At 40.9% G+C, this 24960-nt stretch overlaps 1 protein-coding gene and 1 long non-coding RNA gene across 10 annotated transcripts; one reads left to right on the top strand and one right to left on the bottom strand.

Moving 5' to 3' along the window:
- Window positions 1–1405: 1405 nt before the first annotated feature.
- Window positions 1406–24960, bottom strand: LOC103833572 (protein GrpE). 9 transcript variants are annotated; one of them, XR_004449910.1, is made up of 6 exons: window positions 24689–24933; window positions 24142–24615; window positions 23476–23847; window positions 23227–23292; window positions 8713–10770; window positions 1406–2474 (listed from the first exon to the last, which is right to left on the bottom strand). XR_004449910.1 is itself a non-coding variant. In XM_033276464.1 (6 exons), exon 6 carries the CDS (start codon window positions 10575–10577, stop codon window positions 8916–8918), a length of 1662 nt encoding a protein of 553 aa, XP_033132355.1. In that variant the 5' UTR covers window positions 10578–10770; window positions 23227–23292; window positions 23476–23570; window positions 23654–23847; window positions 24142–24615; window positions 24689–24933; the 3' UTR covers window positions 7014–8915. The 9 variants fall into 9 exon arrangements, 5 of the variants coding, with proteins under 5 accessions (XP_033132355.1, XP_033132356.1, XP_033132358.1 ...); XR_004449909.1 differs by lacking the exon at window positions 1406–2474 and adding an exon at window positions 7014–7461 and having other exon boundaries at window positions 7574–10770; XM_033276464.1 differs by lacking the exon at window positions 1406–2474 and having other exon boundaries at window positions 7014–10770; window positions 23476–23570; window positions 23654–23847.
- On the top strand, window positions 20475–23536 carry LOC117127124. The gene is made up of 2 exons (XR_004449912.1): window positions 20475–22689; window positions 22878–23536. It is a non-coding gene; the product is annotated as an uncharacterized LOC117127124 (long non-coding RNA).

The raw sequence follows: 24960 nt of genomic DNA on the forward strand, positions 1-24960 counted from the left end.
ATTCCGAATCTGCGTATGAGCGTTACAACAAGGTATAAGCCTGGGCTCGAGAGCTGTCGGCGAGATTCCTAGTTCTAGCAACCCTAAGACGGCTAAACCTAATTGAGTCGCAGCTCGAAATAACAAAAACGGAAAGTTGCCTAAATCGCTCTAAGTGCTAAGTTTGCTCTGAAAAAGTTCTCCCCCTGCTCCTCGCCTAGGACTCCTTATATACTAGCTCCAAGGTCGGTTTACGCTTTTACTCTTCTGCCCTTAAGCCGTCATAGCATAAAAATGGAGATATTCCATTTTTCCCGATCTTCACAATTATCTTCAAAACTTCCGTATTTATCCGCGGAAACTTGACATTTATCCTTCCTCGTGGGCCAAGCGCGAACCATGCTGTGGTTCACGGGCTTTTGGTTAGGAAAAATCGTAGGATGGGCCTCGAGTCGTGTTTTAGGTCCCTTTGGGCCGTCTTCCGACTCGACACGTTTACTACGAGTTTTCCGCGGTTTCTAATCCGCGAAGTTTGATCGATGAATTAGAATAGCGGGAAACATAGACTGAGCTTGCTACGGTCTTCGGGAGATAGCATTCGAAGGTTTGACGAGAATGCAAGGACTGGTGTTGTATCGATGTTCGGAAAGGTTCAATCGCTACACAGCGACCGAACTTTGGCTCGAGCCCGGTCGCTATGTAGCGACCGAGCGAAACGAGTGCTCGGTCGCTACGTAGCGACCGAGCTTCGGCTTGAGCTCGGTCGCTACGTAGCGACCGAGCGGGACGATCGCTCGGTCGCTACGTAGCGACCGAGCTTTGGCTCGAGCTCGGTCGCTACGTAGCGACCGAGCGGGATGATCGCTCGGTCGCTACGTAGCGACCAAGCTTTGGCTCGAGCTCGGTCGCTACGTAGCGACCGAGCTTCGGCTCGAGCTCGGTCGCTACGTAGCGACTGAGCGGGACGATCGCTCGGTCGCTACGTAGCGACCGAGCTTCGGCTCGAGCTCGGTCGCTACGTAGCGACCGAGCGGGACGAGCGCTCGGTCGCTACGTAGCGACCGAGCTTCGGCTCGAGCTCGGTCGCTACATAGCGACCGAGCGGGACGAGCGCTCGGTCGCTACGTAGCGACCGAGCTTTGGTTCGAGCTCGGTCACTACGCGGAACGATCGCTCGGTCGCTACGTAGCGACCGAGCTTGGCCGAGCTCGGTCGCTACGTAGCGACCGAGCGGGACGATCGTTCGGTCGCTACGTAGCGACCGAGCGGGACGATCGTTTGGTCGCTACGTAGCGACCGAGCCTTGGCTTGAGTTCGGTCGCTACGTAGCGACCGAGCGGGACGATCGTTCGGTCGCTACGTAGCGACCGAGCGGGACGGACGTTCAGTCGCTGCGTAACGACCTGTTTCGAGCTTTCGTCGGACGTCTCGATTCTTTCTTCCGCCAAGCTTTTTCGTAAGGAAGAATCTATTTCGAAAAGTACTCTTCGGAGAAACTCTTATTTTCTTCTTCGGACGTTTTGAATGTTAAATTTGTCGTAACCGTTTTTGACCCCAACACAAGTGGGTTTTGAGAATTAATTGTGACAAAAGTAACAAGAATGCCTAGGTAATTCGAATTCAATTTAAATGAAGCTGGCTTAGGGTCAATGATCGGATGTTAATTGCAGAACGGAACAACTATTCAAGTGCGATGAAATGCAGTCTAGAACTCAGATCACTCAGCTGGAACAACTCACTATCGTGATCTTGTTCCCTATGCGTGTCGGTCTTGAATCCTAAGCTCTCGCTTCGAACAAGACGCGATAGCAAGCCTTAGATGCAAGATCTGATTAGTTTACTTAATACCCTAATATCTACTCTTGCTGATTAAGGATACAAAGCTCATTTAATATATGTCAACTTATCTCCTAACGGTTAGCTAGAGGATTAAATCAAAGATCCAACATTAAGTGATCAGTTCAATGCAGGCAGTAAGATCAATATGAACGAAGAACAGTTGAGATCACTTATTTGTGTTCAGTTCATGCGGCTAACACCCTACAACCCTAAGCAAGCTTAGCCTACTACTCAATCATAATGCAAGATGACACAGACATGATTTCTGAATAATACTGCATATAAAATAAGTAGAAAGACAAGGGTTCAGGATAATCTTCTCGTGAGAATGAGAGATGGAGCCTTCTCCCTTACAAGTTGCGTAAATCCAAAGAGAATTGTCTAGGTTTCTTGCAAAACTAGCGTAAGTAAAAGAAATGATAGCCTAGGCCTTTTATAGGGAGGCGCTAGTGATAGGAAAATAAGAGAAAGAGAAAGTCGAAACTAGGGCAAACTCCCGGAATAGGAAGTTTCCTTAATGATCGGGAGCAGTCAAATGCTTGATCTCTTCGGAAGCAACCCTTGGGTTGTTCTAAATGACTGTTCCACGTTGAATTCTTCAAAACGGCATCTGACTTACTGAATCTCTCTTCTTTATTCTTTCACCTGCTCCCAACCTGGAATGATGTAAATTAAACACGAATTAGGACTGAGAATGAGCTAAAAGTGCACATATATTGGTATTAAAAACACCACATATCACTGGGACAGTGTAATTTAAGTTTGGGGGGAGATTTACTGATATAATTTATTTTATTCTTATATTAAAAGAATTTTAATAAATTGTGCTTAGCTATTGAAAATAGGGACTATAATCTTATATTGATTTAAACTTGAATATCTAACCAATCTTTAGCACCATTTTAGATTTACTGATTGCAGATAGCACTATAGATGCTAAAGCAGATCAACCTGTCAACTACACACTTGCCTTGAAAAGCATGAAGCAACCAAAGCTGATTTCCAATACTAAACCTGACATAACCGCTTGTCTTGGGGCTTGGTATACATGGGATCGGATTCTTTAGACAAGTCTGGAAGGTAACGCCTGGTGTAGATTATTTATCACATTTTCTCTCTCTAAATTTCGACCCTAGAATAGTTAGTGAGTATTTTTTTTAAAAAAAAAGAAAGATCTATTGTTTACTTAGGATGAGTCTGAACAGGACTTGGTGGCTAAAACCATTAAGGCTTGATTCATAAAGACTCCAATAAAAGAGTTCGAAACGGGACTTGGAGGCGGCAATCTTCAAGGCTCGCTTTCACAAAGTACTCTTGGATATAGGTCAAAAAGAAGTGAACAGAGCTTGGTGGCAACCACCATTAAGTTTTGATTCATGGAAGCCTGTCCAATCTTGGTCACTGATCCTGCAATGGAAGAAGACTTTGACTCAAGAGAGAAAATAAGAGAGAGAGAAACTATGAACTAACTTTTACCTGCAGCTCCAGATACTTGTCTGAAATCCTTGCTTCCTATGATCGATACTCCCAAGGTAAAGCATTCACTTTATATTTATGCTAAGAAATGAAATCAGTAGAGGGGATGTCAGACGTGAATTGATGAGTTGTGTTATGTTAGAAATGGTTGTTAAGCTAGGATATTGCATAATGTTCTTCTGTGATTAGGACTTTTTAAATGTGGTTGCAAAATTATTGAGGAAAAGATTTCTATGCTTTAAAATCTTAAGTCCCTAATATTTTCAAACCTCTTTCAGAGAGACTGCCTGTATGTTTTGCTTGAGGACAAGCAAAAGGGTAAGTCTGGGGGAGTTGATATACCTTGGATTTGGCCCGTTTTCATCCATGGTATATAGGTGTTTTGCTATATATATATATCTACGTTTTCTACTCTTCTAGGTATGTTTTCAGGTTCAGGTGCATTTCGGAGTAAAACTATGACTTTGGAGCATTTTGGAGCTTAAAGGACATTTCACCCGAGCTGACCACGTAGAGGTCGACGAGAGGAAGAACAATCGATCGATGTGCATCAGTGCTGACGATCGATACCAGGAGATGCCTCGACAGATGAAGATTAATATCGATCGATGTACACAAGTACCATTGATCGATGTCGAGACATCAGACACGCGACATTTTGGATTCAGCAGACTTAAAACCCAAGGCCCAGCAAAATTACGAAAATGCCCTGATGAGTTTTTAACCTAGTAGATTATATATTGCCTAAGTGTTTTGACGGCAGAGAGCTTAGAGAAAGAGCTTAGAGAGACCTTTTTTGTTACAAGTTTTACTTTGAGAGAGAAGAGAGTTTTGGAGAGAAGATCACTTGTGATTGGAACTCCTTGTCATCATTTCTTTTCATCTATACTATGAGTTTCTATTTTTTCATTGTTATGAATTGCTTTGCTATGTGTGAGTAGTTCAATTATTAGATCCAGGGTTCAGATAGGTTTGTGGGATTAGCCCCAAACTATAGATCTGCCTTGTTGTGATATTCATGATAGATTTGTATTCATTGCTTGTTTTTTTCTTGCTAACTAGAACTTGATCATAGGATTGCATATTCAAACTCCCTTGTTATCACATCCTGACATCTATCTATCATATTAGGACTGGTAGAGAGGGCTAACCGCCAATTTAGTATCTTAATAGGGCATATCATACTCGCGCATAGGCCTGGCTAGAACCCATCGATCGACACTCTCTCGTTGTCAACATACTAACCGTTGAGACACGAGATCTAGCCTGTTAACCAGTGAAACATGCGACAGCTGATCACTGAGTTAAGCGATTGAGCTCTAACATATCATGCATGCAACAATTAGGCATCTATAGGTATTATAATCTCCAACACCTGAATAGTGGCCCTGCATCTAATATCATTTCCAACCAAGTTACATTTACTATTACCTTCGTTTGTTACTATTGCTATTTCATTTAAACATTTACAACTCTTAGAATTAATAAACACTAGATTTAATTGTTCCCTAGCTCCTTGTGGATTTGATCCCTAAGTACGACATCTGAACCTCTTTTGATGAGAGTAACACTCCTTAGGGTAATTTGAGTGGTATCAGCATTCACGTGGTGTTTTGCTTTCTCAACTCCTACCTCTCTAGCCAAGGCTTCTTGCCTCTTTACAGTGTCTCTAGTCTGAGCCACTTGCATTTCAAGCTTCCTCACTTGGGTCCCTAAGGTCTCAATTCTTGTGTTCAGACAGTTGTATGCAGAATCTATCTTCCCATTGAAGTCCACGGTGAGTTGTTGTTGTCCTTCCAGAACTCTGTCAAGCATTGCTTCAATCTTGCTTTCCTGAGTCTATGGTGGTGGATTCTGGTAATATGAGTATCCATAGCCTTTGTTGTTGTTGCTGAAAGGTTTCTGGAACTGTGAACTCTGGTTACTCCTCTGACCATTGCCAAAGTAGTTTATGTTTTCACCCTGGTTTCCAAATCTCTGAAATCCAGTACCTCCAATGTAGTTCACATCTTCTTCTCCTTCCATGTCTACAGCTACTTCTCCTTCAGCTGAAGAGACCCGCTTCCTAAGAAGCTCATGAACCACATCTAACTTCGTACATCTGCTCCTTTCCTAGGGATGCAACAGACTTCTTCCTTTTAAGGTCAGTGTTCTTGGTGCTGCTGTTGTTTGCTAGATTTTCTATCAGTCTCATAGGAACCACCTTGCTCATAAACCTGTCTTTTACATTTAAACATAATCAACCTAGCTTAATCAACTTAATTAGATTTATTAGGTTCCCTAGCTCCCTGAGAATTTAATCCCTAAGTACTACAACTGAACCTCTTATTTGAGAGAGTAATTCACTCCTTAGGGTAATTTGAGTGAGATCAGATAAATACTCAGGTATTGAATTCCTCTTGACCCCAGGCAGGACACCGGCCTCCGGGTCCCCGCTAGGAGATGCCTTGGATCCCCGCTAGGGAGCACTCCTGGTCCAGTCCGATAAGGGGATCCTTCTATATTTCCGAATATGGAAGAGTGTAGCCCTAGCCGACCAAGACCGACCTACAGACGACTATATAAGGGAAGCCCAAACCCTAGAACAGGGGATCGACACTTCAAGACTTAGAGATTAGAGCTAGACGGCTAGAACTAGGGTTCATACTCAATTCATTGTAGGTCCAGCTTGTTTACTCAATAAAACATCTCTTCAAGTCTTCTCTCTTCAAAATAATACAAAACACCATACTTGTCCATCTTTCTTTGGTACTCACAAAAATCTTACACAAAAATCCACTAACAATGACATGGGCGTCCAAGGCTTCAAATTTTCCAGTAAACTCCTTGTAGACAAAATTCAACCTTAGATTTAAGTGGTCACTCATCTTCTACTGAACTTTCGGGATCTTTTCCATCATAGATTCCATCCTCTGAATATGGTCATGTGATACTACTCAAATTACTCTAAGGAGTGAATTACTCTCTCAAATAAGAGGTTCAATTGTAGTACTTAGGGATCAAATCCACAAGGAGCTAGGGAACCTATTAAATCTAGTAATTATTAATTCTAAGTGTTTGTTGTTTTATGGTTTAAATGTAAATAGCAATCCTAATTGAGCAAGTCTATTGCTCGACTAACAAGATGATTTGGGGGTGTAATTTATTGGAAAGGTATTATGGTTTCTATTCAGGTGTTGGATATTATAATCATATAGATGCCTATCAGTTGCATGTATGATATATTAGAGCTCAACCCCTTAGACACAGTGATCAGCGATAGTAATGTTTCACTGGTTAACTAACTAGATCTTGGATCTCAACTGTCGTATATTGATCACAAGAAAGTGTCAATCGATGGTCCTATAGGGATATCGTTCGATACACCTTTCACAAATATCGATCGATTGTCAGAAGACGATATCGATCGATGCTTCTAGTTAAGCCTTAGGCGTAAGTTGATAATGCTCACTAGCTTCCTAGTTCAGCGGTAGCCTTTTTCCAGTTGTCTAGTATGATAGATTAGGTTCAGGACTGGATGGTCAAGGATGCTTGACTCATGCAAATTCCTAGGTTCAATATTCTAGGTAGCTAATCTGGAACAAGCATTACGAACAATCAATCAATGAATACCACAACTTAGCAATCTATAGTTGGGACTAATCCCTCTAACCTATTTGAACCCTGAATCTAACGAGTAAACTACTCAGACATAGCTAAGCAATTCATGACACAAAATATAAATAAAAACTGCATAGAATAGAATAGATGAATCAATGGAGTTCCAATCACAAATCTCTCTATGATCTTCTCTCCTAAAACTCTCTACTGAAAATAAGAATACAAAGGTGGCCAAAAGCTCTCTTGCTTCCTAACACTTAGGCAAGTATATATCTATTAGGTTAAAAACTCGTCAGGGGTAATCTTGTAATTTGGTGAAGTCCAGGGTTTTAAGTCGGCTGTAACCAAGTCTTGATTCCGCGTCTCGAGCGAAGGTACAGGATGTACATCGATCGATCTCAATCTTCAATTGTCGAGGCTTCTCTTCTGTGTCGATCGACGACACTGGATATGCATCGATCGATTGTGTCTTCTTTGTATCGACCTCTAATGGTCAGCTCGGATGAATACTCATTTAAGCTCCTAAATGCTCCATAGTCATCACTTTACTCCAAGATACTTCTTAACCTGAAAACATACCTAATAAGATAGAATATATAGTTATATAAATAGTAAAATACTTATATACTACGGATGAAAATGGGTCAAATGCATGGTATATCATCTCCCTCAGACTTACCCTTTTGTTTGTCCTCAAGCAAATAAAACAGGCAGTCTTTCTGAAAAAGGTTTGAAAACAACAAGGACTTATAGATATCAAACATAGAAATCAGCACCTCTACAATTTCGCAAACCACATCTAAAGTCCTAATCACAAAAGCACATTATGCAATATCCTAGCTTAGCAACAAAGTTCAACTAGTCTACAACTTAGGAAATCATGTCTGACATTCCCCTCTACTAACCTCATTTCTTAGCATAAATATAAAAGTGCATGCTTTACCTTGGGAGTATCGATCACAGGATGCAAGGATTTTCATACAAGTATGTGGAACTGCAGGTAAAAGTTAGTTCATAATTTTTCTCTCTCTAATTTCTCTCTTGAGTCAAAGTCTGCTTCCATTGCAGGATCAGTGACTAAGATTGGACATGCTTCCATGAATCAAGTCTTAATGGTGGTTGCCACCAAGCCCTGTTCACTTCTTTTTGACCTATATCCAAGAATTATTTGTGAAGCGAGCCTTGAAGATTACCGCCTCCAAGTCATGTTCGAATTCTTTATTTGGAATCTTTATGAAGCAAGCCTTAATGGTTTTAGCCACCAAGTCCTGTTCAGATTCCACCTAACTAAATCCTAAGTCATATTTAAATAATAATTTTGGGAATTTTGTTTTTTTAAAAAAGCTAGTAACTAATACTAACAACTCTAGGGTCGAAATAGAGAGAGAAAGTTGTGATAAATAAATCTACATAAGGCTTTAGCATACAGACTTGTCTGAAGAATCCGATCTCATGTATACTAAGCCCCAAGACAAAGCGGTTATGTTAGGTTTAGTATTGGAGGTCAGCTTTGGTTCCTTCAAACAATCAATGCAAGTGTGTATAGTTGACAGGTTGATCCACTTTAGCATCTTAGTACTATCTGCAATCAGTAAATCTAGAATGGTGCTAAAGAGTGGTTAGACATTCAAGTAATAAAATCATAGTCCCTTTCATATAGCTAAGCATAATTTATAAAAAATCTTTTTATAAGAATTAGAATAAATCATATCGGTAAACCTTCCCCCAGACTTAAATTACACTGTCCCAGTGTAACACAGTCGGAGTTATGGTGGAAATAAATCATAAGTACAAATGTAACAAGTTAGGAAGATAAACCTGACCAGGGTGGAAATCGATCGATGTGCATAGGTATGCATCGATTGGTAATCATCCTACTTGGGTCTTGCAATAAATCTGAAAGAATATAAACGAAAGTAAATACCAATAACTAAGAAAACTAATTAAAATTACCTAATAATGGGTTGCCTCCCACTCAGCGCTTTGTTATAGTCAATTAGCTTGACTTTGGAGGTATGTGGCTAGTTGGTGGAAAAACAGCTACTTGTTGGGAAACAAGCATCCACCTCATCTCTGCACATTATGGACCAAGCTGCAACGAAACTTATTGTGGCCTCATCATTTCTGGTCCATATCTCATCCATCTTTTGTACTGCATTTGAGATGTTTTGTAGCCTTTCTAGGATGTCTTCAACGCTGAACTGATGCCAGCTTATCTTGCTGTAGGCGTATTCTGATAGCTCGTTCAGTTGCTCCTGCATTGCCTCCATGTGGTTTGGTATCAGCTGTGTGCCGTCTAGTATGGACGTGGTATCGATCGATGCGACCAAGTGTCTATCGATCGTTGCTGGTGTAGCACTGTCGTTTGATTTGGAATGTGCTCCGTCGATTGATGCTGATATATGGTGTTGAGATGCGAGTTGCCTTTGAATGGCTTTGACTTCCTTCTGTAGCCATTCTGCTTGGCTATCTAGTCCACTGATTTTGACGTCGAATGGAAAGTAGATGTCATCACACCGCTTCTCAAGTCGGTCCTCCAAGGTGTCCATAGCTTTGTAAAGCTTTGATGTGATCTGATGAACTTCTGCTGCTGTGTAGGGAAGATGTTCTGTAGGTTTTTTGTCGTCGAGCGATGTCCCGCGGAACCTATCGATCGATGTTAAACCTTCTTCCTGGAAATTATATTGATCATTAAGCTTACCAATGTCCTTCTGGACATTCATCATCTGTATAGACAAGGTGTCCAAGTAGCGCATGATAGGTGAGGTGAAACGGTCGTGCATATCCTCATACGATTTCAACCTATCCTCCATTGCTGCGAACCTTGTGTCGATCAATGTGATGTTGAAAATATCAATCGATGTGGCTGGTTGTGGATCATTCATGCGAATGGTGTCCAATTCTTGTTGTAGCAGATCGATTCCCATGCTCAACCAGTCCACGTTGTTGTTGAGAGGGTTGTAAACGTCGTTAATCCTCGTGTTAATGTATGCGATCTCCCATTCATCCTTCTTCTCTGTCAAACTTTCTGGTTCTGCCGGAACATGGGATGTCTGTGGCTTGACGTTGATCGATGGTGCTTTGTTGGCGTCAATCGATGTTAATGTCGTAGCTTCTTTCTCAAGGTTGTGCTGCATACTCTCAATCTCTGTCCTTAACTCTGCCATACATCTGAAAAGCTCATTGTAACCTCTGTCCAAATGCTGATAAGTGTCATCTACCAATGTCTTGAGTTCATCTCCAAGCTTTTCCTGAGTTCCACAAATATCAGTCACCATCTCATTGATTTCATCTTTGGTGTAGATCTTTGGTGCCAGTGTTGTAGGTGTGAAGGAAGTGGCATGTTCTGGAAGACATATGTGACCCTCTCCAAATAGGGATGCTCTCTCCAGAATTTTCCTGATGTCATCCTTGGTAACACGAATCATATCACCAGCTGTGCTCCTTGCATGTCCAGACTCGTCTCTGTAGACTCCATATTCGTCCTTCTCTTCCCATCTGAACTTTCTAGCTCCATAGCTGTCATAAGCGTGACGTCCACATTCGTAACGTCTATCGATCGATGGTGAAGGTGCTTTATCGAGCGACGTTGGTGTTACTCTGTCGAGTGATGTAGAAGCAACCTCGTCGATCGATGTAGAAGCAACCTCGTCGATCGATGCATGACTAACAGGTTTGCACATTTGGTGTGAACCAATTCATGTTATTGTATCCTCTGGATATTCGTCTATAACAGTTGGATTGTTGTCTGGGATGTTGTGTTGCTGCGTAAACAAGTTGTCTACTCCATTGGCCAACTGAACAATATATGCTATGTCCTCTCTGGATACTTGTACAATCCTTCCATCCATAGCTCTTGCATGGCTCTCTTGGTCCCTGAAAATACCAAATTCATCAGGCAATAGAAAATCGTAATCAATACTCATATTCTTAGTAGATAAAGAAAGTTTAGGTTTAGAATGAGAATCGATCGATGTTGATACTGGGGTATCGATCAATGGTAGACGTTTGTCTGCTGAATTAGGGTTTTTGGTTCGAATGCATCTCCTGGATGTTCCTTCCGATTGGTGTGTGGGAGCATGGATATTTTCTGCTTCTGTTTCGTGAGAAGTACTCCTGGGTGCAAAACTACTTATATAGGTGTTGGTAAACCTATTTGGAATAGGTATATTCCCATTTTTCTTTTCTGAGGCGGCGGCTTTAATATCGATCGAGGTACAAGGTGTGGTATCGATCGATGCAGATGATCGTTTTGCCGGATGATGGTGGGAATCGACCGATGCTGAGTATATGCTATCGATCGATGGTGTATGCATGTTGTTGAAGGAATGGGTTGAATATCTTTCATCCTGCATAGCAATCTCTGTAGCTCTTTTCTTCCAGTAATCCTCATCATACTCCTCAGTAGGATCCTCATTGGATGAAAGAATCACAGTCTCCACTGCAAAACTTTCATGGAATCCACTATCTCACCAATTGCCTATGGAATAGTCATCTCGTCCGTTCTTGTTGGGTTGTTGAAAGCCAAAGTCTGGATAGTACTGATCTGGTAATGTGGAGTGGTCTACCGATTGCATCACGTCGAGCGACGTGGGATAGTGTTCATCGGTCGTCGGTGACTCATTGGAATCGATCGATGTGACAGTGTGAGTGTCGATCGATTCCGAGTACTCGGTTTCGTACTCTGCTCCACAATGGCATACTGCGATGTAGCCAAGATCATTTCCAAGCTCCACGAGGTTGACATGTTGTCTCACAACACGAACTAGGTCATAGTGGACGTCTGGATCTATCTGTGTCAGACATAATCTGTTAGTGTTCATGTCACATACAGCTCCTATTGTAGCTAGGAAAGCTCTTCCAAGCAGAAGTGAAGAGTTCCAGTTAAGCTTGATGTCAAGGACATGAAAATCTATTGGGACAAGGGTGTTACCAATCTGTACCTCAAGGTCTCTTATGATGCCTTCTGAGCCCCTTTCTGAAAGATCCACGAAGGTGAAAGATTCTGATGAGGGCTTTATTTTCAGACCCAGCTAGTCTGCCATAACTTTAGGTAGGATACTGACTTATGCTCTTGTGTCACAAAGTGCATGGGGAAATTTAATACCCTTTACCAGACATGGTATTGTAAACTTTTCAGGATCACTCTTCGTCTTCAATGTGATCCTTAGTTTCATCCTTTTCCTGACATGATGAAACATTCTCCTAATGTCCTCCTTAGTTTCCTTAGTCTCCTTGAAGAACATCCACAACCGGTATGTGAAATAAACTTCATCAAATTTTTTCTCCACTGGGATTCTGAGGACTCTCTTAGTGAAACCATCCATTTCCTTCTCATTAGCTTCCCTCTTAAGGTTCTTAGAAATCTTTTCCTTCCTTTTCCTTAACACTATTTCCTCAGTTGCCTCATCAACGTAGCAATTTTGCTCCTCAAGTCTTCAGCGCGTGCCTCATGAAAGAAGTTTCGCAAGAAAGCATTCTTGAAGTCGGCCCAGGATTTTAGAGATCCTATGCGTAGCTGCTTAAGTCAGTGCATCGCTTCTCTAGACACAGTATACTTGAAGAGCCTGCACAATAGGTAGTCCTCAGGGACTCCATCCATGCGAATAGCAGCGATAAGATCCTCGAACCTCGCCAGATGGTCCATAGGATTCTCGTGCGGTAACCCAGAGTAGGATAACTGCGACACGAGTGTGTAGTACTGAGGCTTCAGCTCAAAATTCTCCTTCTAAATCTTTGGAGTTAGCTGATCTGGTTGTTTAGTACTCGTCTGGACGATTGTCGTCAGCCAGTGCCTTTGGTGGATCAGCCTCTTCTACAGGTTGAGCAGCTCCTGTAGCATCAGCATCAGTGATTACATTCCCCTGAGCGTCTAGTTTTTGACCTTTTGCATTACGCAGATGACCATCCTCGTCATACATGTCTCCATTCCCATCATGTCTGAGAATAACAATCGCAACCATGTTTCGCGACTGAGGATCGATCGATGTACGGTGTAGGATCGATTGATGTCGAACGAGGTAGATCGGTCGACGATGAAGGTCAAGTGTCGGTCGATGGGTGGGTGCGAGAATCAGTCAACGTGAAAGCTGCTGCGTCGATCGATGTGGAACGTTGAACTTTGCGGATCGTGCGTTCCAGGTGAGAAGAATCTTCTTAGAATAGCAGGTGTTTTTCCTTGTTGCTTCTGGTACTGCTGGGCATGCACCTGAAAAGACAAGAAAAATTTTTTTGTCTCAGAATGGGGGTAAAGAAAAAGAAAAGAATTAATAACACTAAATTTAATGGCGATCAAAGCTCCCCGGCAATGGCGCCAAATTTGATACCACTCAAATTACCCTAAGGAGTGAATTACTCTCTCAAATAAGAGGTTCAATTGTAGAACTTAGGGATCGAATCCACAAGGAGCTAGGGGACCTATTAAATCTAGTAATTTATTAATTCTAAGTGTTTGTTGTTTTATGGTTTAAATGTAAATAGCAATTCTGATTGAGAAAGTCTATTGCTCGACTAACAAGATGATTTGGGGGTGTAACTTATTGGAAAGGTATTAGATGCATGGTTTCTATTCAGGTGTTGGAGATTATAATCCTATAGATGCCTATCAGTTGCATGCATGTTATATTAGAGTTGAACCCCTTATACACAGTAATCAGCGACGGCAATGTTTCACTGGTTAACTAATTAGATCTTGGATCTCAACTGTCGTATATTGATCACAAGAAAGTGTCGATCGATGGTCCTATAGGGATATCGATCGATACCTTTCACAAATATTGATTGATTGTCAGAAGACGATTCTAGTTAAGCCTTAGGCATAAGTTGATAATGCTCACTAGCTTTCTAGTTCATCGGTAGCCTTTTTTCCAGTTGTCTAGTACGACAGATTAGGTTCAGGACTGGATGGTCAAGAATGCTTGACTCATGCAGATTCCTAGGTTCAATATTCTAGGTAGCTAATCTAGAACAAGCATTAAGAACAATCAATCAATGAATACCACAACTCATGCATATTCCCTCTAACCTATTTGAACCCTGAATCTAACGAGTAAACTACTCAGACAAAGCTAAGCAATTAATGACACAAAATATAAATAAAAACTGCATAGAATAGAATAGATGAATCAATGGAGTTCCAATCACAAATCTCTCTATGATCTTCTCTCCTAAAACTCTCTACTGAAAATAAGAATACAAAGGTGGCCAAAAGCTCTCTTGCCTCCTAACACTTAGACAAGTATATATCTATTAGGTTAAAAACTCGTCAGGGGTAATCTTGTAATTTGGTGAAGTCCTGGGTTTTAAATCGGCTGGAACCAAGTCGTTCTTCCGCGTCTCGACATCGAGCGATGGTACCGGATGTACATCGATCGATCTCAATCTTCAATCATCGAGGCTTTTCTTCTGTATCGATCGACGACATTGGATGTGCCTCGATCGATTGTGTCTTTTTCGTATCGACCTCTAATGCTCAGCTCAGATGAATACTCATTTAAGCTCCTAAATGCTCCATAATCATCACTTTACTCCAAGATACTTCTGAACCTGAAAACATACCTAATATGATAGAATATATAGTATATAGATAGTAAAATACTTATATACCATGGGTGAAAATGGGTCAAATCCATGGTATATCATCATGATTCTCATCCTTCTCTACAGCCGGTTCTACTAATGAGACTTCATCTACATAACCATTGTCAGCCTCAGCGATTTTGTCACCATCCATTGCATATCCAGATTCTTGGTACTTTTTCTTGATACAATGTTTTTAATCAATTTCTTCTCTAGGATCCTTGTCTCGAAGTTTCCTTCGCTTGCACTATGCAGCATTATATGGTATTGCGCATCAATACCCTTGCCGAAATGTTTCAACAGCTGGATCTCTGTAAAACCATGATGTGGACAGTCCCTTATGTATCTCCTAAACCTTTCTAAAAGCTTTTAAATGTTTAAGTAGGTCCCTGAGAGAATGTCCAAATCTCATCTCTTATCTCTTCAGCCTTTGCATCATCAAAGAATTTAGTCAGAAATGCCGTTTTGTCATCACTCCAGGTAATGAGAGATCCTGGTGGTAGGAGCTTCAGCCAACTAACCGCATTCCCAGAAAGAGAATTTTTGAACAACTTGCATATGATGTAGTTTTTGGTTGCTTCGTGCTCCTGGATGCCCAAAAAAAATTCTTCTAGTGTCTCAGTATGGTCCAAAAGATTTTCATGAAAAAGACCATGAAAAGGGTGCGGATCCACATAGGAGAAATAGGCGGGTTTCATATCAACTCCCTTGATTGCTGGAAGCTGAATCGCAGACCTGTTGGTATAGAACTGACTAGGCCTGATTAATTCTGCTATCGTTCTCTGTCGAAGAACTCTTTCAACCTCAGTAGCAGCAGATGCTTCAAGTATTTCAGTCCCTTGTGCATCTATTTTCTGACATGCTGCATTACACAGATGAACCTCGGGGTCATGCAGGTATCCATTTTTAGTCCTTGTCATCACAAGAGTCGCGACCATGTTGTATGTTCGTGGTTCGGTATCGATCGACGAAGAAGAGTTTGTGTCGATTGATGCTGTGTGTTTCTCTTTGCGGATCGTGCGTTCCAAACGCGCTGGGTCTGAGAAGAAAAGTAATTCCTTCTTCCTGCTCTGGTATTAGTGGGCATGTACGTGAAAAACAAAAAAAAAAAAAAATCGTGAGTAACTTAAAACAGTAAATAAAACCTAGACTAAACCTATTAATCAAGTCTAATGGCAATCAAAGCTCTCCGGCAACGGCGCCAAATTTGATATCACACAAATTACTCTAAAGAGTGATTTTTACTCTCTCAAATAAGAGTTTCAATTGTATTACTTACGGATCGAATCCACAGAGAGTTAGGGCACACAATAGACTATAGAAATCAAAATTAAGCTAGGTAATCAATATTAAAATAGTAAACAAAGTAGTAAACATGGTGAACAAGACAGTTGTCCGACTGATTGACTGAGGTTTGTAAACAACAAAGAAATAGCTAGACTTATGGTTTCTATTCAAGTAATCAGGATTATAATAGTATAGAGATTAAAGTTGCATGCATGATATTCTAGAACTCAAACTTAAGTAATAATCTATCAACTTCCTTTTGTTTAGAATATATATTGTCTGGATCTCAGATCTCAACTGTCAATCTTGAGAAACTGTCGATCGATACACCTTTCAGAACGTCGATCGATACACTTATAGGATTGTCGATCGATGTTCCTTCCATCAAGCTTTACCGAGCTGTTTTGAATTATTGTCACTAGGTTTCCTAGATCAACTTATGTTTGTTTCTAACAATCCTAGCACAATAAAAATTATTTCAGGTAAAAGACTAGTTTTCTGCTTGCGCCTAATTATCCTAATATCAGGGTTATAGTTCGGGACTCTAGAACACAAAAAGTAAGAACAATTATATTTATGGATATCATTAACAACTTAGCGATTCTATATTTGGCTAATTCATAACCTATTTGAACCCTAAACCTAACAGAGGTGAATTAATCAGACATGGAAGCAATATCACAAGTCATAGTCCGAATAACAGATAACAAATTAGTGATAAAACCAATGGATTTCCAATCAATCTCTGAAGGAGCATTGATCTTCTCTTCAACTTTAAGATAAAATAAAATAATAGAATAAAGCGTAAAGAAATCGTAGCCATCAGAAATGGCTTATAAAACACATAAATAGGATTTTTTAGGTCGTATGATGAGACTAGTGTAAACTCGGATCAAAAACAAGATTACAAGTTGCCAACTACATAGATTTTTATAAGGTTTTATGAGTTACAAATCATTAAGCTACATATAATGGTTGATAATGCTTGAAGTATGGACAACCGGGATGGAGTCTTGGGTGGTCTTTGCAAGCTGCATGAAGTTTGATTGGCTGGAAATGATTGCTCATGATTGGTTTCCTAAAGGCTCTTTTTAATCATTCCACAAAGGTCTCTTTCTTTCCAACTTTGGACAGGCTGTCTTTACGACCACTTAGACCACATCCTCTCTCTTCCCTTGTGTCTCCAACGTCCATAACGATCAGACCACGCGTCTCTTGTGCCCTAAGTCATCACAACTCCATTTCAGGTCGATCCGGGTAAGGTTGATGTGTCTGCTCGTTCGTACGGTCGATGGTACAGACCGCATGTCCTTACCTCGCCCTATATTTGCACAACTCTCCCAACTCCTCACATGGTCGAACCTGACATGATCTGGGTTGCCCTAAGTTTGTATGGTCCTTTTTAGACCAATATTTAGCACTAAAATCCCTCCCTCCAAAAGGATCAGAAAAGCGACTAATGATTACCGTGAGTTGAGCTTAAACGGACCTGCGAGAAGTTGGAACTTGACGACAGCCCATAAAGCCCGTTGGATAATGAATGAGTCAAAGATCACAGAGATTATTCTCAACATATCTTGGAATATGGTCAACAAATAATGAGTCACAGCTTAATATGTGGAATCACGTGCAACAACATTACGAAGTGGAAGGAGCCGAGCTCTTGGTATAAAAGAGAGTAAGAGGTCGCTCTCAAAGACATCGGGTTTTCCAAGAAATATATACACAAATATAAGAAGATATAATGCTAGAAAAAGAAGAAGAAGGAATCACGCTTCTTCTACATGAGATCACGCTTAACAAGATATATAATTCTCTACGCCTTTGGAGGAGAGCTCGTGATCTAGGGAATCTCTCTCACGAACAAAACCAGAAAAGAAACCATTAAATATTCTCTTCATAAGAGTCAAGACCACCGCTTGATGGAAAGGTGGAAAGGAGAACTCGCTAAGCTCGAGCTAAACCGTAGATGACGTCTCCACTTTTCAAAGAGAGAAGTTATTCCTTTATGTTTAACTTGTCCCGAACAACAACATCGAGCCGGAGACATGCTACTCTTCCCGATCACATTCGCTTCTGTGTTTGATCAAGAACAATGGCTCTTCACACGAAACCTTATCTTGCAAGATCGTCATTAGCCGATATGAGGACCCTAACTCCTTATTCTTATCCATAATCGATGTATATCCCGAAATGATAATAAACGAAACCTAACAAAGAAACCCGACGTCTCTTTCGAGAGATGATAATAACCGAACTACGTTTAGACTTGATCTCTCGTCGAGGGTACGTAGGCAGCTCGATCCCGAGTTCAGTCACGATCTTCCTTCTCCCGATATCTTTATGCTATTCAGCATACGAATTGAGTCCATTTTTGTCAACTCATACATGATTACATCATTGTGTTCTTAGGATATTGTTGCCCATATCCTTTTTCTTTCCTAGTTTTATATCTCAAATACTTAGTGTAGATTTTAGGATCTACATTTTGGCGCCGACTGTGGGGAAAAGAAACGATAACATCCTTACTAGGAACCCGATCCAAGGCTTCTAAGCACGAAAATGGATCAATCTCATATGGAGTACGATACTGCACCAAACTAGCCATCATCCACCACAATGACATTTGATATTGCTAGGTCAGCAACAAGAAACAAAACATGAGATTCGATTCCGACGTCAGCCAAATCAAATCTCAGAAACCGATAAAAGGAATTTTCTTCATCAACGCCCTCAAACCATAGCGGACCGATGATGAGCTATGATAACCCGACCTCCCTGAGTTTAGATCGCAAATCCAATAAGTGGTCGATATTGTCTCAGGCAACTTAAATGATCGTAGTCAAGGAAGAATCTTTAAGAGACTGAAACACAATACCTCGAACACACTCGGACTGTGCACAAAAAACTAAGTACACCTGATTCTCAAGATCCCGATATATTTATTGAGGAGACATTGAGAAACCAGAGTGCTTCACTTTCCAATGAAGAAGAGTACTGGCTCTTAAAAATCACTTATATGCTCGTCGTTTGTTTCACGATGTGGTCATATATTCGACTAGACCCGAATCCTTCGTCCTGAGAAAAAACTCAAGAAGACTTTCATTGGAAGATAGAAATATTTATAAACAGAAATATGTTATTATCATTTTATGATAATAATCTTCGCGGACATGAAGAAGAACAAGAACTACGTGCCTTTTTCAGGATCCCACTCTCATTAAGTCTTATGTTCCAGTCTTCTTGACGACGTGTCTGTTTGACGAGTGATCATGCGATGTTCCTACAGGCGGGCACGAGCCGGAGAAAAGGTCGCTCTTCATATTTCTTCTATTGCCTTGATACGACTCCGTGTTTGGAGATAACGTGAGTTCTTCACACGAAACCCAATACAAGATCATTTTCGGCCAATTGGAACTTATAGAAGACGAACCAGACTTCTCAGGAGAACTGACAAACCCAACTTCCGGTTCGAGACGAGATCCAACGAACTCGACGTCTCATTTAAGAACGGCGAGATGATTTAAATTGAGCTAGGGTTACTATCCACGCGAGCTCACAAGCTGGAGAACCACAGCTACAGGCACCTCTCTCTCATGGAACAACACTAACGAAAAAACAATTAATGTCCTGACCACCGCTGGATCGAAAGGGCAGAACACGAGTTCCCTGCCATAACTCAAGAGCTAAAACCGTAAACAATGTTCCCTATGATGACCGCTCCACTTTCAGGAAAGAAGAGTACGAGCTCTTAAAGACCTCTTTGGTTCAGCAAGAGAGACAATAAGAGCATCTCCAACTCATTGCTATTTTCACCTCTATAATAGCATTTAGAGGTGAAATTGCTCCAACCCACCTCTATTTCTTACTCTATAATAGAGATCTCTATTTTTTCCTCTATTTATAGAGGAAGAAATAGCATTCCTCTATTTTTTACTCTATATTTTAGAGATTACTATTTTAGGGGAATACATTGGAGTATATATCACCTCTATTATAGAGTTTCCCTATTTTAGAGGTGAAAATAGCAAAATACATTGGAGATGGTCTAAAAAAAATATATTGCGATAACTTCATTATATAACAAAGACATAGCTCCCCATCACGAGACTGGAAAAACGAGGAGCTTGGACTTAGAGAGCCGCATCCAAAAAGACCACCACATTTTCTATTAATGTGCCATGGAATCATTAACGTACAAGAACAAACGATCAAACAACTCATATTGTTTGAGGAGAATAAAAGATATTCAATTTTTTATATTTGTTGAACGAGGTAAAGACGACGTCTCCGTATTTCTACAAGGAGAGACGAAATCATACTTTGATGATGACAACGAATAAAGATACGAACTCTCCTATTGTAGTTGATCTGATGAGATCGCGACGAAGCAAACGTATTGTTCGAAACTGATGAAACCACCACCCCGACCAAGTGTGGTCAGTCATAACTCAAACCAGATCAGGCTAAACTTGATCAATAAAACTAGAAGCCCCAAGTCGTTGTTGCCCTACTCGCAACACGCAGAAAAAAACGACATAACCACCAGATCTAATGGGATCCGACATCGCTCTCGATCTTACGAGATCCCGATCACAAAATTCCACGAGATCCAAATGAGATGAACCGTCAAGACCCTCTGCTCACGAAAGCGGAGCTAGCCGAAACTTCACCCACCAAAATCGAGCAAATCGGTCGGACCCTAGCTGCAAAGAGATAACGTGCTGTCATCGATCTAAACACCCATCTTCTAATAGCGACAAACGATTCCGCGAACTCTTTAAGGAACAATGGCTTTGGAATCATGTTGTTTCAGTCGATAGAAGATTTCTCAGTTCTCCATCCTCGTCACCTCGCTTGAAGAACTAGGGGGACAATTACCGGTTAACTCAAAGAAAAGTACGTTGACGCTTTATCGAAGGGGTGCATGCAACAAAACGTCACTTTCGAGGAAATCAAGGAGAGTAATATATCTACATCATTTTATCATACACAGCTTAGCACCACGCGATGATTAAACGAGGAGCGATTTTCCAATAGACAATGTAGAAAGAAGAAAATGGCATTTCTCTCATTAATTTAATCTGAAGACATATGGTTCACGAAGCTTTATAATCCATCTTCATTGTGAAAAAACGAAACCACACGTCATTTTATATTCTCGTCAAGGAAGTTCACGTAAGAGACGTGAATACAATTCTTTTTGGAAGCCCACAAGCATCAAGAACAGCTCGCACGTTTCCGAGATCCAAATTACCAATTTTCCCACTACTGCTTGATGGGTCAAAAACGAACATGTATTTGATCAGACCGCTTTCTAGAGCTCATAAGCTCGAGAGCAGAAACAACAAATTCTTTCTACTGCAAAGACATCTCATTCGAGGTAATTATAGACGAGACCGACGTCTAGTTTGAGACCAATGAACTAGACGTCCCGACCAAGAACCGATGCCAACGTCTCGTTCAAAAATCAATACCAATGTCTAATTCACGGACCAAGAAGAATTCATCTCCATTTAATAGGAAAATCAAGTGACATTACGATTAGACAATTCTTCCACCATGGGATTGTTCGATGAAAAAGGAAACACGAAACCCTTTTACGGTTTACTCCACAAAACAAATGCCTCCCCATATTTGTTAAAACGAAGAATCTTTTTCCCACAAAGAAGAACTCGAGAGGGCTACAAGATCTCTTTACAAGATCACGATATTGAAAATAAGTATTTTCATTTGTCTGGAATCCGATAGGGTGAGAGCTCTCTTTCCTTGTGATATCAGAGCTAACAAGTCCGAGATCCCGAAGTGAATACACTTTGAACTTTTTCCATTGGTAAATGACGTTTCATCCAAGATGGTAGAAGATAAATCCAAGGTCTCGCTCGAGAACCCATGAACTTGTTTGATGGGAAAACGGTTATAAAGAAGATGTGGGTTTAACAAAGACGTCTTATTAATGGTCGGAGGAAACGTTCAGTCGGTTACAAAGGAAATGAGAAGAGTGCGACAGAAAGAAAGCCGGTGGCTCGAAGAGCTACCGGAAAAGTACAAACAACGGCGAGATGAAGCAGAGGTGAAAACCCTAATCTAGCCGCCAAGTGTCAGTCAAGAGTTTCGGATCCTTTCGTTGCTTCCCTTTTCCTTTATATAGTCGTCCTGATGCTTCGTCTTTGACCTAGCTTACACCATCTTGATGGGCCTCCCCTGCCGGGCCGAAAAGCCCATATGCGTCTGAGCAGCCACCGAGCCGAGTATACTTCAGTCAATGACGATCGACTAAAAGTACTCTAGAGACAAGCCGAGAGGCCTGACTCTTGAGCCGACTGATCGAACCGTCGCTCTACCTAATCCAGGCCAGGCTTTCTATTCTTTGGGCCTTGTGGGGTGGTTAAATCCATCCCCTACAAAGCTGATGCTTCGATTTGGAGGAAGAAACCGATGACTCGCTCGAGATTGATAAAACCAACATCTTGCTCGAGACCGATGAAGCCAACTCCTCGATCTAGAGGACAAAACCGATATCTCTTTCAGGGATGACAAATTTTAGTCAACCGACTAGAATAAAACGGAGGATATCTCACAGCACATCAAGCCGAAACCTTCTAAAATCATAACTCACATGCCCGCACCTCAATCTGAAACGATCCTCGACTGTCTGAGTTTCGACGGGCAAGATGAGGTTCAAATCAGACAGCAAGAAAGACCACAAGTTCGTGCTAGAATTAGTTTAACCGAGCTTTTGAGCTCCTGACAACGGGATTCCAAAGACTCAGATCGTGTATCTGCCCCAAACTGCAACTTCCCCAAAAAATGGAGCACAGGACGCAATCTGGTTAACCCAAACCCAGATGATGTGGGTGAAATGCATGCAGGGGTCCGATCTCAGGAACAATGCAGCAACCACCCGAGTTGTGGTCCGCCTCTTAATCGGTAAGTAATCTTTACTTTTTCAAACTTTTATTATGCTCTAAGTTGCGAAGCATCTTGATAACGTCTTAGACTGTGTTGTTTAGGTTTGCTTTCCCCTGTTATATGTGTCTACTGCTTGCTAGGTGCTTAGTTCATTGTTGTGTTTTATTTTTCTGATGTTTTAGAATACTTTGCCTCTCTCTCTACAGTCACAGTTGGTTCTTCTCCCCTAGACACACTCTCATTCCTTTAGGTAGAAGATGACGTAAGTTGGAATTTATATGGGGAACGCCTCTGCTTGAAGTGGAAGAGGAAGTTTCAGTTTATTAACGCCTCTGCTTGAAGTGGAAGGGGAAGTTTCAGTTTATTCAAATTTATTTTGGAGAATATTCAATTGTGTTCTAATTAAACGAATCTAAACCCTTTTAACATTGTTTTTAGTTGACCAAAAAAAATACAGACGTGTTATCTCTTTCTGAGTTGTAGGTTTTATTAGTCTATTTATAAGACTAGGTGCGTAGCTTTAACAATCTCTTTTAAAAAAAAAAAGTTAGTCACCTGCTGGAAAGTGATTGCTCTCACCACCGGCTGAGAGGAAGTATAATCTTTCTTCTCACCATCAGCCTAAAACCAAAAGAGAAATTCAAGTTTTATAACATACAGTACGGTTTAGATAACACAAAAAGAGCAGACAAGTTTACCACATTACCATTTTTAACACTAAAAACCATAGTTTCATAAGCTTAGAGAGAAACTAAGGACAAACAGAGAGAGAAAAAAAAACAGGTCGAGAAAAAATATTTGTACCAACGTATTTGTTAAAGACCAAAACAGACGACAAGAACCTGAAGCTTCTGATCAAATCCATGAGTAAAACCACCTCTAAGCAGCAAACGAACTACCTATTCAGAAATAGATGTGTTTGTTTTACCACTGAAAAGGAAAGAAATAGACTTAAACATGAGATACATAGAGAACCATTGACCAAACATCAGCTCAAGCAGAAGGTGTAGTCTCGTCAGCAGGTGAAACAGTCTTCTTCTTGATGGGTCCTAGAGAGACTTTAACCTTTGCTGGTCTCAGAACCCGATCTCCTAGACAAAAACCCCGGGTAAGCTCCTCGGTTATCATCCCTACCTTAACCGCCTCAGATTTTTCACGCGAAATAGCCTCGTGCAACTGCAACAATAGAGGATATTGCTAAGTCACACGAAGCAACAAACATTACTCACTGGTACACAATAATACAAATTTGTGTTAATATAAAGCGTTCCAATACGTGTAGCAAAGACATCCATTGACTCTGTGACCAATTTCTCAAATAGTCTCTCTACTTCCACAACTCATGTGAGCTAATCAAGCTCCTGAAACAGCCTTCTTCACTATTTACACTATAATAATCACTATATAAAAGAAGATAGTTTCAAATTTTATTCATTTTGCTGCAGAAAAACTGAAGAGCATTTTACTTACCAAAGGATCAAATGGCTTGCCCACAGTTGGAATGGCTTTAACACGAAGGTGTCTCAACACTTCAACGAATTGCCTGTAAATTCCCTGATAACTTGTATCGATCTTCTTCTCCGTTTCTGTATCGGGTCTAATCTGTTGCCTAGCGCTCTCAAAACTATCAATGAGTGGCAAGAGACTCTTCATGACTTGCACTTTTGCGTTCGACTCTGTGCTAAGCCGATCCTTGTCAAGCTTTTTCCTTGTATTGTCAAAATCAGCCTGCAACCTAATTTTCGTGTCCTTCTCTGAAGCTATCTTCATTGATAATGATAAAACCTTGTGGTCGAATCTATTCTTTTCCTTCTCGATTTCGCAGAAAAACAATTCGATTTCTGTAAGGGTGAGTTGGTCTCCATTGAAGAGAGCTTGTTTATAAGCTTTAATCAGGGTTTTTACATCTGGTGGGTGCTTTGAATTCGTTTCTTCGCCATTAGTCTGCAAATCAAAAATTTATTCAAATTCTGGAGGGGAATCTTAGACCCGAGGAGAGGAAGAGTATACAACTTACTGGTGAAGCTTGGTGGGCAGAGAGAGATGATACGTGACTTCTCTGACTGTTGACGGTTATAGGAGATAGATATATGAATTGAACCCCTCGGTTTAGTTTCGAAAAGGATGGAGATGAAGGCGGTCTGCCATGGAGATGAAGGTTTCTTAAGGGAATGATTCTCGATTTTCCTGATGAATATGGAGACGGATAGAGCGATGAAGAGGAGAAGGAGAAGAAATGAGTTATGGAAATAGCCATCGTCGGACTAGATTTGGTACTAATTTACTACG

Source organism: Brassica rapa, chromosome A08, assembly GCF_000309985.2.
Source record: "Brassica rapa cultivar Chiifu-401-42 chromosome A08, CAAS_Brap_v3.01, whole genome shotgun sequence".
In the NCBI taxonomy this organism is placed as follows: Eukaryota; Viridiplantae; Streptophyta; class Magnoliopsida; order Brassicales; family Brassicaceae; genus Brassica; species Brassica rapa.